At 41.1% G+C, this 16451-nt stretch overlaps 1 protein-coding gene across 5 annotated transcripts in view; it reads left to right on the top strand.

Moving 5' to 3' along the window:
* Nucleotides 1–16451, top strand: part of ARHGAP8 (Rho GTPase activating protein 8) — a 90753-nt gene that overhangs the window by 52033 nt on the left and 22269 nt on the right. For all 5 annotated transcript variants that reach the window (XM_050712703.1, XM_050712705.1, XM_035550970.2 and 2 more), the window contains one exon: nt 7301–7374. In XM_050712703.1, coding sequence (XP_050568660.1) covers nt 7301–7374 — 74 coding nt within the window. The remainder of the gene's footprint in view (nt 1–7300; nt 7375–16451) is intronic.

The following is a 16451-nucleotide window of genomic DNA, read 5'->3' as shown; positions in this document are numbered from 1 at the left end:
GGGAGCTCAGACTCAAGTGCAGAAGGAAGTCTGAACAGTCATAACTTTGTTTTTACTCTTCGATGCATGCGCTATGCTGTCTCTCTAGGCACAGATCAAGTGCATGCTACACATGCTATACGTGCAGAAAGGAAGACAGATTAGGTAGTTGCTCCCAGTTGCATCTGCCTGTGGTCCCAATTTTGTGAATGCCTAATAGCAGACCTGTGAAGGGACCCAGAATCTTGTGCTGGAGCAGACTTAATTAAAATAACCATTTTTAAAGCAAAAAAAATTAATTATAATTAACCGTGTAATGCACTCAAACCTGTAAGTATTCCTGCACAGGATGCTTGAATCTTACCTAGAAGAGCAAGACAGCAAGGGTATGAGACTGGGCTTTGGGAGATCAGAGATCTGTTCTGGACTGAGTGACAGAAATTTATGTTATCCCAAGCCAAGTGTTCACATTGTGATTCAGCAAAGAATCCAACTTTATTTAAATGTAATTCTTTGTAATGTAGGTGTGTATATCGTTAGGCAGAGACATGAAATAGAAACCTGCATCATTGTGAGCTCCTGTGAGTTACAGGGTCTTTGCAGCTAGAACTTAAGTCTGGTACCAAGTTGTGCTGAAGTTTCCATGGAAACTACTGTGATTCAAACAATGATAACTGAACTTGATAAAGGAAGTTAAATCATCAAGAGGTGGCTCATGGGATTTCTTAAAAAAATAAATATGGGGAACCAAAAAGATTGGTGCTCTCCCTATTTAATTCTTTGTGCCCACATGTGGAGAGCAGACTTGCCCAGTTGGCTGAATGTCTTTCCAAGGATTTTTGATCTCCATCCTGGATTGCCTGGGTGCCAAATTCTCCTTGTTTCAGTCACTCAAAACACTTCTAAAGTTTTGAGCTCATGTTAAAAACTGTGATTTTCTTGAAATGTAAAATAACTGAAACAAACTGAAACAAAACTCGACTGAAACAAAAATCATCTTCGTGGGTATATCAGACAGAACAGCCTTCCTGAGGAGGTTTAGCCCATACTTTATTTTTCAGTCCTAATTTAATGGGAAAGCATGCCTCAGTTTGACAAGTATTTAAGAATGTTATCTCAGAGTTGGTGGGATATTTTGCATGTTTAGTGTTAATTATGTCTTCCTCTGTCTTGCTAACTCAAGCTTCTCATGTGTAGAGAGAGTGAGCAGAATAACAACCATAATGAACCAGTTTAAAGGTTTCTCAAGCCTCATGCCATGTCTCCAGTAGAGGACAACAGCAGATGCTAGTAGGGAGCAGTGTTATGAAAGGGCAAGCATATGGTGATGCTTCTTCTGGTATAATGTTGCAGCCTCCAGTCATCGATGACTTATGGAGGAGAGTACTACAGTGCTATGAAAATTAGTTTCTGTTACTCACCAGTAGCTATCACTTTTATAAATCCAGAGATTTCAATTTCATGTATTGTGTTCATGTAGCAGGACTAGTTCCCTGTTTATCCAGCAATTCTTCTTTCACACACAAAATACAGACCAGCAGGAATTAGCTGTTCAGAATACATCCTCACTACTTTGCACCACGTGTCAGGGTGAAAAATTTTTATTGTAAAAACCATTAGTAAAGATTTTTTGTTTAAAAAGGCAAGAAAAAATTTGGGAGGGAGAGGGACAGGGGCGGACCCGCTGTGTATGGTGATCAGCTAAATACAGCTCAAATGCACAAATGAAGTTTCCTAAATTTGCGACAATTAAAAGGAATTAATAATTGACTATGAGGGCCAAGTTGTATCATTGTCGTCTGCTGTACGTTCAGCAAGCTCCTACAAACCCCTGTTGCTGCACCCTATTGCCCCTGTAATCAAGGATGGCTACAGCTGAGCTCCACCACAGAACAGTTGACCTTGACTAGCTGTTGACATTGTTCTGTTTTCTCCAATTGGTTTTAAAATCTAAAATTAAATAACTTTTGTGGCAATTTAGGAAATGCTTTCATTTCCTATCTAGTTGAGGGCAGAGAAAAAAATCACAAAATTGCAACAACCGTACAGCTTTTGCTTGTTGAATTGTTATCATAAATATTTCAGGGTACTTTCCTTTTTGTCATAATCTGCTTGTGCATGCTGTGCATGCATGACCATGGAGGAAGAATGCATTTGAAACCAAATCTCAGCATGTCTCAGCAGGGAAAAAATGAAAAGGAGAGGAGGAGAAGAGAGAGAGAGATTATCAACCAAGAATACTTAATGACACTTCAGAACAATGTGTGGAGGCCCTTCATGATAAGACTAGAAATGAGTCATTGGATGTATAACATGTCACAGTAACTAATCATATATTTCTATAGTGAAGAATACTCAGTCTCCCTGGCTACTGTGTTTACTGAAATAGATCCCTCTTGAATTTGACATATTGTTGCACTATGATTCAGACACCTGAATCAGTTACAGAAAACTATACCTTGCACTGAAATGCTCTGTTTTGCCCATGTCTCTTAAACAGAAAGTGTAAGAGACCTTGCATTTCAAATTGTCTGTCGTACAGCCTGATCTCCAGTGGCAGTTTCCATAGTCCGTCACAGAGCACAGCTGCTCATCACACCATCCTGAACAGGAGAAGAAAAATGCAGATTACTTGACAGGATCCACAAAGACAAGATAGAGGTGTAATTTCATTGACCTCTGAGCTGGTCTGACTTACATTAGCTGAGGTAATGTCCCTATTATTTTCTGTCACCTTAGGTCCAGTAAACTGAACACTATGTCCCACATTGTGAAATGTTGTGAAAGTATGCATCCAAACTTTCCCTGGTGTTGGAAAAACAGAACAAACCTGGCATGTGACTTTCTACTCTATTTTAAAATACAATTTATCCTGAGGCCCTCTTTCATGTGCTTGGAACAGAACCTTTCCTTCAAGAGGAAAAGGAATCCTATAGAAAGTGGCAAATGTGCAGAAACTAGGGTTTTCTTTTCCTAGAAAAAGAAAAACGATGTGTAGGTTTTATTATGACAAATTATAGCCCGGTTATTTGTTTCACCTCTCTGACAGATAAGCTAGCACTCAGCAGGTGCAAGTGCTGTAAATAATCAGTTTTCTATTTATACCCTGAAATGGGCAAACACATTTATGGGAAACGATAATAATTAGAAAACATTTATAAAAAGCTGCTGGGTTGCTATTTGGTGCCTCTGGAGTGAGCAGCTGTAAGAAAGCAAAAACAATCAGTGCAACTTCAGAGAGACTGAGAATGGATTCCATGAGCTCAAATTGTCAATAAAGATGTAACAGCTTCCAAGCAAATTAAAGTCTTGATGATGTTCCCATTTAAGTGAATTAGACTTTCAACTAATTTTAATAAAAGTTGCCCTAAAAGTTTAAGGTACTGACTTGAATACATGAAATAAAATTATTTGGCACACAAGGAATGTGTCATAACTGCCCTATGAGAAAGGCTATAATATTTTTTTGTCTTTGTCTTGATCTGCTGCAACCTTTCCTTCACTGGTATCCCAGATGGTGACCTTGGAATTGACCTCATCTCCCAACACTTTTTCTTGTTTAATACATTTCTGGGGTATATCATTTCACTGGGGATTTCAACTTTGCGTGTAGTGCAGAGAACCCCTAGAACCTCCTTGCTTTTGTGGTTTATTAGCAAGGCTAATTTATTAGTGGGGCTGCATAGTCACTGCCTGTTCTCTTCTATTTTGTTGCATCAGGGTTGTTAGACAACAGTGATCTGCTGCAAGAGAAAATTCACATACAGAAGCAACCTTTCAGAGGACAGTATGTGGTTCACATGTTCTGTGTTTATGTGGCTGTGTTCCTTTTTCAGGGGCTGGTATAAGAGCTCACGGCACTGCAGCAAAGCTGCTTTTAAATTTTTCCTCCCGAGGGTCTAGATGGATGTTGGGTGAAGGGGAGGACAACCTGGCTCTCAGAGCTGTTCTGAGAGAGCTGCACATCTCCTGCATGGTTGTAACACTGACTTTCTGTGCTATGGTGTCACCAGCATCTGTGAAACTGCTGGAAGTTTGTTGAAGGTACTGCTGAAGCTGGAAGGAGAGGGAGAGACTTAGTACTTCAGGAGTAACAGAATTCCTATCCTGGAAGCGGCTAGGAGGCTTATGCTGCTGGGAGAGATATTTTGCTCAGGTTAAAAAAAAATCGGGTGCTCAGGTACCTGATTGTCACTGTGGGTAGGAAGAGGATGCTCCTCTGAGGGCAAGGTCATAAACTTGGCCCTGGTAGCATTTCAGGCCATGTCTGTCTCTAGCCAGTGAGATTTTTCGTGAAGCACTTATGGCCTCTAATGTAGCTCTCACAAGATATCTGTGGTAATGAGAAAGGTGAAGTTGGACTTACAAGTCAGGTCATAAATCTTCTGGCCATTGCCATGTTATTATGATATTGCAGACAGTGATTACTCCAGCAAGTCCAGTACTGTTTCATATTGAAATTAACGGTGCCTTGCCGGTGTGTAAGGACAGGAATTTGTATCATTTGATCTTAAGATCATACTTGCAAGCAGCAGCAAATGATGAGAATTACTGATATATAAAAGGTCATACTTTAGGATTATCTGAATTAAACTCAGTCATTACTGTTGGTCTTTTTCTTCCTGCAAGTGCATTGCACACATACGCAGAATTTATTTGGTCAAATGACTAAAACTATCATGTTGTGAATGTGGTAGGTGAAACCGGAGTATATTTTCTAGCAAAATTCCTATGTCTGCTTACATCACAGAAAATTCCTCTCTCCTACAGTTCCTGTTACATATAGATACAGCACTGTCTCCACAAAGTAGTATTAATACATACATACATCAGAATTGAATTTTATACACTTCATGTTCTGGTATGGATACTTTGTTGAAGAAGAGCAGGAAAAAAATGTTCAGTGGATTGATTTTTAGTCAGGCTTCATAGGAAAGATACAGACATATGTGAACCACATTTGGCAGAGGAAAGGGCTCTCACAAATGCAACATTTCAACAAGCTTTTAAAAATCACTGGCTGGAAGGGGGGGAACTATAGCACAAATTTAGGTTCTCTTTTGTCTTTGGTCTGCTGATGCACCAGTTAGTATTTAGATGGTGATTAATTATGAGTTGCTCTTAACGTGAGGAAACCTGTGGGAAAGAGGTGAGGGGAGGAAATGAAAGTACTGTGGAAGGAAAGTGAGTTTATAACATAAGGAAACTATCCACAGTCACTATGATGAGGAAACTGATAGGACATAGGATACAAATCCATAGCAGTTCAACTTCATTAGTTCTGTGGCTGAAGGGACAGCCTATTTCCTTTCAAACAGCAGGGTGGTCTAGGGTATTTGAAGTAGTAAAGCAAGATCTAGGAGCTGGATAAGCAAGTTTATCCCAATCACCTATCAAGTTGTATTGTTTTACGTAGCACTAGGGGAAGAGAGACACTACATATGCACAGTAGAGGAAAAAGAATATGGTCCAAGAAGATCTGAATAACATTCACAGACATGAGTGCCTGGCAAGAAGTTGGATGGTGAAGACAGGAAAGAGGAAGAGCAGGACTGGGTTGACAGTAAAACTGTAACTGGAAGAAATGGCACTGATGGCTCAGCATTGTGTCACTGGGGTGATGAATTAGATGAAAATGTTTGAAGGGTGAATAACTAAATGGTGTGAAGTATATTCCTGTCAGTTTATGAGAGAGGCAAAACCACATGGTGAGTCAGTGTCTAAGGCAGGATCCTGCTCTGACTCTTCCCCTTTGGGGAGCTCCCTCACCAGCCCTGTGTGTGAGGCTGGGTGGGCAGCCTCCTAAGCCTGGAGAACCCAGATCAAACAATCTACATGACCTCTTCTAACTCCCTTCATAGGCAGAGGGAAAACAAATGCAAGGTGGAGGGGGAGATTTAATTCACCACTTTCCTTACTGCTCCATGCTGACTGATGTAGCTGTAATATTTATTTTAAAATATGTTTTTAAGTGTAGTGTAAACACAGAATAGAATATTGGATTGCTCATTCCATGCAACAGTGTTACAGAAGTTTTATCAAATACATTCCAGTTTGTATCAGTTGCTTTATGCTGAGAAACTAAGCCAGCCTACACAAAAAGAGAAGAAATCACAGTGCTTTGAAAAGAAAAACTCTGTAAGAATCATTCCTGTCTACAGGTGCAAACCTCAGCTAGGTTGAAGGTATGTTTAACACATTGTGTGTATCATCTTTTCTAAGCATCTCACATACTCTGTAGATGAGCTGCAGCAGTGGCAGCCTCTCTCTGTACACTCACAGTCTCCATGCTGTTTTGTGCTGGTGCTTTAGAGCTTGTCAGTAAAGCTGGTCACCCTTTAAATATGACGTATAAAATTGTTACTTTTAAATCTGAGATTGGTCCTTTATTTTTTTGTTGATTACTGTATGAATGTAGCAGAATGCTCAGCAGATACTGTCTTTTTTGTTATACTTCTAAAACTGCCAAATTCATTTTTTTAAATAAGATAATTGCAGAATTTTCCGTGCTGTCTAGATCAAGAAAGTGCTATGTTCGATTTTTGCCTCAGCTGCTCATTCATAAAAGAGAAAGAAATCTCATTTCATGGGAATCATTCAAAGAATTAATAACCTCAGTCTCACTGCATCACTTTGCCTTCAAAATAAATAGTACAATATCCTTTTAATTATACATACACAGTGGCTTAAAAAGAAATGACAAAGAAAAATCTGCATGATAAAGGGCTCCTAAACTTGCAGCATCCCTTGATCAAGACTATTAGAAAGCATTCATTTCAAACTCCTCGTCTGCCTCTAAGCTGCCTTAAAGCCACATTCCACCAGGGGCATGCAACGAAATCCAGTCAACGCAATCACTTCTGTTGTCACCATGACCTCTTGAGCACAGCCCAGCTGGGGCATGCCAAGCGAGGGGAACAAAACTAGAGCAAAACCAGCCTCAAGTGGGGGCAGAGTTAGCCTGGAACACCGTTCTGCCACTCTGTCCTTGACTCTGTTTCAGCACAGCAAAGAGCACTTCTATCTACGAATCACCATTGTGGTCATACATCCTTTCTAGCAGGAAAAAAAAAATAATTAGGAATGGCTTTTTGACTGAAACTCCAAGTTGTCTCTTTCAGTGGCTCGTTCAACACTTCTTGCAATTGTGGAGGACTCTTGTATTTGGTGCAGGCACCAAGGTGTTGGCTCCTTAATTTGTGGAAGCAAATGTATGCTTTCAGTCCAAGTTTTCCTGAGGCTGCTCTGTCTTGTGTTTAACTTTTCTTTTAATACTGTTTAAAGACCATTACTTCTTTTTTTTTTTTTCTCTTTCTAACAGTATCAAGGACAAAAATAAGGGTGAACTAATCCCCCCAGTAATGAAGGAAACCATATCCTACCTAAAAAGAAAAGGTGAGTTTTGTGTTAAAGGGGGATATGTTTTTCAGAACAAGGTCAATAGCATGAAACTATAGCACTCAGTGCCAGATTCACCAAAGTTAATATCTGCAGCCTAAAATTGAAGGTTGTGTTTAAATCCTGAAAACTTGAGTGGCAATTGGGCACTGCCTCGAGATCTTTAATTGATAGGAAGTAGATTATTGTCCCGCTATGGAAAACAAAACAAAACAAAACAAAACAAAACAACAACAACAAAAAACTTCTTGCTCTCAGTATTAGATTAGGGAATAGCAAGTGAGAAAAGATGTCTTGAAGTCCACATCATGAACCCATATCATATTGTGGATTTTAATTAGAACTTACTTTTAAAACCAATGAGTAGTTCTGTATTTACAGAACCAGTGGGCATAACAACTCGTTGAAGAAAATGCATTTTGCAGGAGTAAACCTGAAGTCTTCCCTTCACAAAATATTTTTAATGGCAGTTACATATCCTTTGACGGGAGTTCATATCTATAGCTGCAGTATGTGGGTATACACATTACAATGGCCCTTATTTAAAATGGGAATGTCCAAATCTGAGCTCCCAAATCACCTTCATGTAACAGAGTGAAGAAGGGCCACTTTGAAATGTTGGCTGTACCAGCTGGGCTCCTCAGTGCATACCTGAGCAATGTAAAGTACTATCAGTAGGGCAAGAGGACTCTTCTCCTGACATAGGGATGGAGTAGCATACAGGGAGAAAGATACAAGGCTGAAGTTGTGAAATTCCTTTTCTTTTCTCTGTATAATACAATTGCACATTTTAATCCCTGATTTTGAAAGCCATGACAGTACCATTTCCATAGCCCTTCGTGTTCCAAGGCCTCAGAGGTTCACAAGTGTTCACTAAATTTTACAGTGCCAAATCTATAGGCTAAGTACATTTATCTTACAGTTGGCAGAACAGAAACAAAGCATAACACAGTTATGTGACTTGCACAGCATTGCAAATTGGAAAAACTGGGAATGATCCCACAATCTCTGAAAGAAGGGTGTGATTTTTTAATAGGTGTGTTGATAGAAGCAAGTGAAGAAGATCAGAATGTGTTTGGCTCCATTATTGTATTTTATTTTTTTTAATGGAAACATCACCGGCCTTTAATATGCTATTAATTTTGGTCAATGTTTGAACAAATTTTAAGGATTAGCGTGATTTTTTTAAGGCTAAAAACAGGGTCATATCTCTATATTGCTGTTAAATATGACAATTTTATCTGAGATTTTTCTTATTTAAAGAACTATTTGTATTGACAGCACACAAATAAAGAGAATAAAATACAAATTATTTGATTTAAATTTAAATTTATTTAAAGTTATTTCCTCTGTAGAGAGGCTTACCCCAAACCTACATCCCCCAATATTCCCAATTCTTAACTGCATTACTGAGCTGCTGTTCTGAACAAGGTAAATTTTCCTTTCAATATTCAAGTATGTGCATTATTGATTTCTGTTCATTTTAACTGTTGCCACTAGGGTTTGTTTTGAGTTACGAGTTTATTTGAATCCTGAGTGAGAAATTTCAAACATTTTTAAAACCTGCACTGAATAGGCTTCACATTTGTGAAAACAAAGAGGGGGTGTCAAGAAAAATGCTTCTCAGCTGTATTGCTGATTCTCATGAGAAATCCTAGCTTCATTTAAATCAGTGCAAGATCATGCCCTCATTGCTAGCTAAGCTCCTGCATACTTTAGTTTATCCTGTAGAAAATGAGAATATTCAGTAACTGCCTTTTTTTTGTTGTTTAGGTTTCATACCCTGAGTGACGCTTAATGATGTGTGTAGGAGACTGAGAGATAGATCCACTGCAGTGGATACCTGCTTTCAGTTCACAAGTGGAGCATAGCATCTATAGGCCTGCTTGTGTACAGAACAGCTGGCTCCTTGCCTCTTGAAATTGCTGATTTATCTTCAAAATACCTGCAGCAGCCAAAGGCCAAGTATTGGAGTGGGGCCAGTCCTGCTATTAAAGGTATCTACTGATCTGCAGCACATGAAGGGCCCCTAATAGACTTTATTGAAGGCCTCTTGGTCCTAATTCAGAACTTCCACTCAAGCTCATAAAACTGTTTGGATGTGCTGCTCCAAGACACGTTAAAGATGAAAACTTTGCAGGTGTAGCTTGTTTCGAATGTGTTATGGTTGGATACAGAAAATGTAAATAGTTCACTACTAAGGATGTTGAAGGCAAGTGACTGGCAGCTTGAGACAATCTCTGTAATTATAATTGTAAGTGGATAATTAGAGCTCGTGTAGTGTATCAGTGCATGCCCCATCTGCAGATGAAAGCCAGACTTTTTCACATTTTAAATTGTTATGAAACAATCATCCTTACATATATTTAGCTTACTTTAATAGGCAAATACCTCTTCCTCACTAATCCACAGGAGTCAAGAGAGCTAAAACAAGGATGAATGTGCACTAATATGATTACTTCTCATAGCTGTTATTATTAAGAAATTGAGTGAAAAATCAGTCACTAAAATTGTCAATTGATTTAAACTTCTGGCTGCATGGAGGAGGTGTTGTTTGCTCGTCTGGCACTTCCTTGGACCTATTTAAAGATTATAAAGAAATCTTTAAGAAGTTTAGAGGGTTTATTGCTGTCATTGTATTTTGGTGACCAGTGTTTCACTAGCAATTTGTTGTACTGATCGGACTCAAAAGCTCCCCCATGACCTGTTTTTCTTGTTATTTTGTCTCATCACCACTGCACCAATCTCAGACCCTTCCCTCTCACCAGTCGTTGGATCCAGATCAGGTGCCCTCAGTTTTCTGAAAACACAGCATATAAAACCTTGCCCCCCTCCCTCAAAAATAACAACAACAAAGCAAAGAAAAAAACAACCCACAAGTTTCAGTTTTCAGGGTTGAAAAAAAAAAGGGTTGTCTCAACCTTGTCATTGCAGAATTTCTCCTAGATTAATGTTTGTTATTCTGAAAGCAGTAATCATCCATTTTCTCCAAACTTCATCTTTTTTTGGCTAAAAGTTCATCTGTTCAGTGCAGTATCAGCACAATTTGTTAAGGATAGTCTCTGAGGAATTGTGATGACACTTCTGAACAAAAGCCCTCCTGCTTTGTGCATCTGTGCAAGTCAGTGGCATGGTAATGCTTACCACAGATCTGTAGTCCAGACAATGCACTTGCTGGCCAGACTATCACATTTTTCCTCAGCTCTCTGTCCTTCTGGGTCCCCAAGAAGGCAGGGCACAGACTCTGCCAACATTGATATCTTCCAACCGAGCACAGGTTTGTTCAGAGCTGACATATTCCCTATCATAAAGAGAGATCTTCAAACCAGATTTCTAAGTTAGAGAGATGGCGTGTCAGGTAGAGCATTTTCTGACATTCTCAGCCAGCTGATGCTTGAAAGCCAAGTACCTGCCATGCCAAGGCTGTTAAGCTGTAGGTGATAGACATGCATTTTTTTGCACTTGATTATAAGTGTGCAGGTATCTGTTGTACCTGCTGTCTGCTCTGATTTTAACTCTTTATCTAAATCTGGAATGTCTCAATTCTGCCATTAGCTTCAGCGAGTGTCGGTCCCAGTGCTGACAGCCCTGGAGGCTGACTGGCAGCATTCTTTGTACTCCAGATGCAGTTCTGAGTGTGGTGAAAACTTCAGTTCATCTTCCGGAAGTGACAAAAAGTCACCGTCACTACCTTTTCCACTTGATTTTTGGCATAGTATCTATCCTCACAGAATTAGCAGGGGGAAGTTTTGTTGTTGTTGTTGTTGTTGTTTTACACTAGGTGCAGTATTTCCGCTCTTTCTTCCCATTACTACATCTTCCCATCTATGTACCTGAAATCAGTTTCTGAAACTTAGATCACAGAAGCTTCTCAGACACCACTGTTTGCAAGTGAGCCACAACTCCCCTTCTTTTACCACATTACTGAGTGGACTGTGAAGGCAGCAACTACATCCTTGTCCCCAGCAGCCAAATTAACAGTGAATGCAGGTTTCTTCCTCATATATTTATCCAAGAGGATATTTAGATAGCTGTCTCTGAGCAAGATGACTCTGAACGGATCCATAGTAAGTCACCCAGTACTGTAACAGCTTAACAGAGACTAAAGAATCTACCATAAACATATGTACCTCTGTTTGTATCATGTAAATGAGATCTGTTACTGCCTGATGCCTCAGTCGCTGTTATAATAAACACAATGAACTACGTTTCTTAATTTCTGTAATAAAGTTCAGGTTATTTTTTTAACAAAGGAAGAGAAAATAGGCATTTCACTACTTTCATTCATTCTAGCTTGACTTGAGGGTGAAAATGGTTTTGATGTTTTTATTACTGAATTTTAAAAATGCATCATTTCGGTTCTTGCTAACCTTCATAGGGAAGAATTGGTTTCTCAAAAACAATTTCTGAGTATCTGAGAAGATCATCATCTCATAAAGACTAAGTCTTAGAGTTCATCTCCTGGACCAAAATAGAGAAGTTCTCTTAATTTCAAAAGTGAAAGTATCATCCTGAAGCCAGCTGATGATTTAGTCAAGCCAAAGAGAAAGGATAGGTTTAACACAGCATATGAGCTAGAAGTCTTGGCCCAGTCCCACAGCTACGACATCATCGGCATAAGCGAAACCTGGTGGGATGAGTCCTGTGGCTGGTGTGTTGCAATAGATGGTTACAGGCTCTTCAAGAGGGACAGGCAGGGTAGGCGAGGTGGCGGGGTGGCGATGTGTGTGAAGCATGGGCTGGACTGCGTGGAACTTCAAGTTGGCAATGGCAAGTTGAGAGCCTCTGTGTAAGGATTAAGGGATGAACAAATAAAGAGGATGTTGTTGTGGGAGTCTATTACAGACCACCTGGCCAGGACGACAACGCCGATGAATTATTCTTTGCAGAACTAAGAGATGCCTCCAGATCAACTCCCCTTGTCCTTATGGGGATTTCAACTTGCCAGATGTCAACTGGGATCACCACATGGCTGACACGAGCAAGTCCAGGAGGTTCATAAAGCACCTAGATGATAACTTCTTGGTGCAGGTGCTAAGAGAGCCAACTAGGAAAGGTGCCCTCCTAGATCTGTTGCTCAAGAACAGAGAGGGTCTTGTGGGAGACGTGGCAATTGGCGGCCGTCTCGGTCATAGTGACCATGAAGTGGTTGAGTTTAGAATTTATGGTGACAGAAGGAATACTGTCACCAAAACTTCAGCCCTGGATATGGGGAAGGCAGACTTCAGGCTGCTCAGGGAACTAGTCAGCAAGGTCCCCTGGGAAACTGCTTTTGAAGGCACTGGCGTCCATCAGTGCTGGTCAGTCTTTAAGCACTGCCTCCTAAAAGCACAAGATCAGGCGATTCCAAAACATTGGAAGTCAGGCAAGTGGGGCAGAAGGCCGGCCTGGCTGACCAGGGATCTTCTACTGGAGCTTAGGCAAAAAAAGAAAGTGTACGGCTGCTGGAAGGAGGGTCAGGCGACGAGGAAGGAATACAGGGATGCTGTTTGTGTTTGTAGGGAGAAAATTTGTGTGGCCAAAGCCCAACTAGAGTTGAAGCTGGCCATGTCTGTGGGAGACAATAAAAAAGGTTTTTTTTAGATATGTGAACAGAAAAAGGAGAACCAAAGAAAACATAGGTCCGATACTTGATGGGGAGGGTCTCCTCACAGACAATGACATAGGCAAAGCAGAGACGTTTAACGCCTTCTTCGCCTCCGTCTTCAACACTGATGATGGGGTTCGGGACCCAGGGTGCCCTGAGCTGGAGGACCATGATGGTGGGAATGACAAACTCCCAACTGACCCTGAACGTGTGCGGGATTTGCTGCTCCACCTGGATCCATACAAGTCCATGGGTCTGGATGGGATTCATCCCAGGGTGCTTAAAGAGCTGGCTGGCGTCATCGTGGGACCTCTCTCAATTATTTTTCAACGATCTTGGGAATCTGGAGAGATCCCATTGGACTGGAAGCTGGCAAATGTTGTGCCAGTTTTCAAGAAGGGTAAGAAAGAAGACCCTAGCAATTACAGTCCTGTCAGTCTCACGTCAGTGCCTGGTAAAATTATGGAGAAGATGATCCTTGAAGTTATTGAAGCGCACCTGGGGGACAATGCAGTCATTGGTCCCAGCCAACATGGGTTCATGAGGGGTAGGTCCTGCCTAACAAATTTGATTTCCTTTTATGATAAGATCACCCATCTAGTCGGTCAAGGGAAACCATCTGATGTGATCTTTTTGGACTTCAGCAAAGCTTTTGACACGGTTTCCCATAGGATCCTACTGGACAAAATGTCCAGCATACAGCTAAACAAAAACATAATGCGGTGGGTGAGCAATTGGCTGACGGGCAGGGCTCAAAGGGTTGTGGTAAATGGGGCCACATCTGGCTGGCGGATGGTCACCAGTGGGGTCCCCCAAGGCTCCATTTTAGGGCCAGTCCTCTTCAATGTTTTTATAAATGATTTGGATGTAGGACTAGAAGGTGTTTTGAGCAAATTTACCGACGACACCAAAGTTGGAGGAGTTGTGGACTCTGTTGAGGGTGGAAAGGCCTTGCAGAGAGATCTGGACAGACTGGAGAGCTGGGCAATCACCAACCGCATGAAGGTTAGCAAGAGCAAGTGCCAGGTCCTGCACCTGGGACAGGGCAACCCTGGCTATACATACAGACTGGGCAACGAGACGCTGGAGAGCAGCCCCGCAGAGAGGGATCTGGGGGTTGTGGTTGACAGCAAGTTGAATATGAGCCAGCAGTGTGCCCTGGCAGCCAGGAGGGCCAACCGCATCCTGGGATGCATCGAGCACGACATTGCTAGTCGGTCGAGGGAAGTGATTGTCCCGCTCTACTCTGCGCTGGTGCGGCCTCACCTTGAGTACTGTGTGCAGTTCTGGGCATCACAGTACAAAAAGGACATTAAACTGTTGGAGAGTGTCCAGAGGAGGGTGATGAAGATGGTGAAGGGCCTAGAGGGGAAGATATATGAGGAGCGGCTGAGGTCACTTGGCCTGTTCAGCCTGGAGAAGAGGCGGCTGAGGGGGGACCTCATCGCAGTCTACAACTTCCTCACAAGGGGGAGTGGAGAGGCAGGTGACCTATTCTCCGTTATCACCAGTGACAGGACCTGCGGGAACGGTGTTAAGCTGAGGCAGGGGAAGTTTAGGCTAGACATCAGGGAGAGGTTCTTCACCAAAAGGGTGGTTGCACACTGGAACAGGCTCCCCAGGGAAGTAGTCACTGCACCAAGCCTGTGTGAATTTAAGAAGAGATTGGACTGTGCACTTAGGCACATGGTCTAAACTTTTGGGCAGACCTGTGCGGTGCCAGGCATTGGACTTGATGATCCTTATGGGTCCCTTCCAACTCGGGATATTCTATGATTCTGTATTTGTGAATAGATCTTCATAGACACCAGCAAGCCAGAGAATGTTTTTTTTTCCTTAGTTCAGCCTCAAAGCCTCAACCTGTTCGTCTGTCTAGTTTATAAATGCAAGGCTTGACTTGCACTAAATAAGATTTTTGTGTACTACCTTATGTCTACCATGCCATGAGAAATTACCTTGCTTAATTAAATATTCACTCTTTTGTCAGAACAATTCATAAGTGTTTCTAACTTGGTGTCATTCCTTTGGTGGTAATGATCTTGATGCTTTGCTCACAGGCCCTTTGCTCAAAAAATCCTAGCTTATACCACAGGGTAGTAATTTTTTCTCTGGTTAATATGTCCCCACATGTCCTCAGCAACCTATTTTGTGCTGAAGTGAGATTGCAAATGGGAGCTGTCACTTCTAACAAACTGTTTTGCTAACCAGGGATGTAAGTAATGCCACGGTACAGAGGATGCACCTTTGTGTGTCCATAATGCTCAGGGATGTGCAAGTAGCTGCAGCTGCAAGTGCTGCTCACTGCAACCTGGCAGGACAGAGGCGGACCTGATGGCTTCAGAACTGTTCAGCCTTGCTGGTTGTTTTATCCACTGAAGGATTTAGGATTCAGACATGCACTTCTGCCTTTAAACTTCAGATGTCACAGCAGTTCCCTTTCACGTCTTTTGCTTATGTGTCTGTTTTTTTTTGTTTGTTTTGTTTTGTTTTGTTTTGTTTTTTTCATAGAAATCAATTTACATACTGGATATAAGGTATCAAGAGAAAAGCTGGGTGGAGTGTGGCTTGTGGTTTTGGTCTTTGTTTAGAGCAGTATTAATACAATTCACTATGCTCTCAGTTTTTAAAGTATAACCCACGGTGTGAGTGTACTAACTGATAAACACTAAAAATAAAGCTGCATGGCAAAATCAATACTCTGTTTGTAAGCAGACCAACTTCTGGAATTCAGAAACCAGCTTCTAAGGGAATTTTTATTTGATTAATTGTAAAGGAAACAGCTACAAAAATTATGCAGAAGACTTGGGAGAGCTGATTACTAAAGAGACTGTTTGAGATCAGCAGCAGCTCAGAAGTGATGGAACAGACCAATAAACTCACAGCGAAGGAATCACTCTACAGAATTATAAAAATGAAAAATAACAGTCCCCTAAAGAAAATTATCTCCCAGTAGTCCCCATTACTGAGACTTTCTCTCTTACCTCATCTCTTTTGTTGACTGCAAGTGCTTTGCAGCACAAACTTTCTGTTCCTTGTTGACTTGTGACACAGGAGAGTCCTGGGTAATGACTAAGACTTCTAAATGCAGTGATAATAACTATACTATAGAAGTTTAATGATAAAGTAATAAATGTTCTATGGTATGATTATAGTGACAACTAAAGCTGTCCTTTATCTGTTCAATAGCCAAAGCAGTGGTAAACAGCGATTAATCTTTCCTTCCCATCACTTTCATGAAGCACAACAAATCTTGCTGATGGAGGAATTTTGGGTTCCATTTTTTAATGTGAATGAATGCATCCTGATGGTGATAGTCAGAATGGGTAGAGATGGATGGTTATGAATTCAGAGTACATATGGAGTGCTGCAGCTTAGTGACTTTGCCTCCTGGCCTCCACTTCTTGTGATGACTCAAATATCTTTTAAAAATGCAACAGTGGGAAAGCTTGACATTGGCCATATAAACATTTCTGAGTTCTTGGCTCTT

This window comes from Cygnus atratus, chromosome 1, assembly GCF_013377495.2.
Source record: "Cygnus atratus isolate AKBS03 ecotype Queensland, Australia chromosome 1, CAtr_DNAZoo_HiC_assembly, whole genome shotgun sequence".
Lineage (NCBI taxonomy): Eukaryota > Metazoa > Chordata > Aves > Anseriformes > Anatidae > Cygnus > Cygnus atratus.
This window is presented reverse-complemented; position numbering and strand designations above follow the sequence as displayed.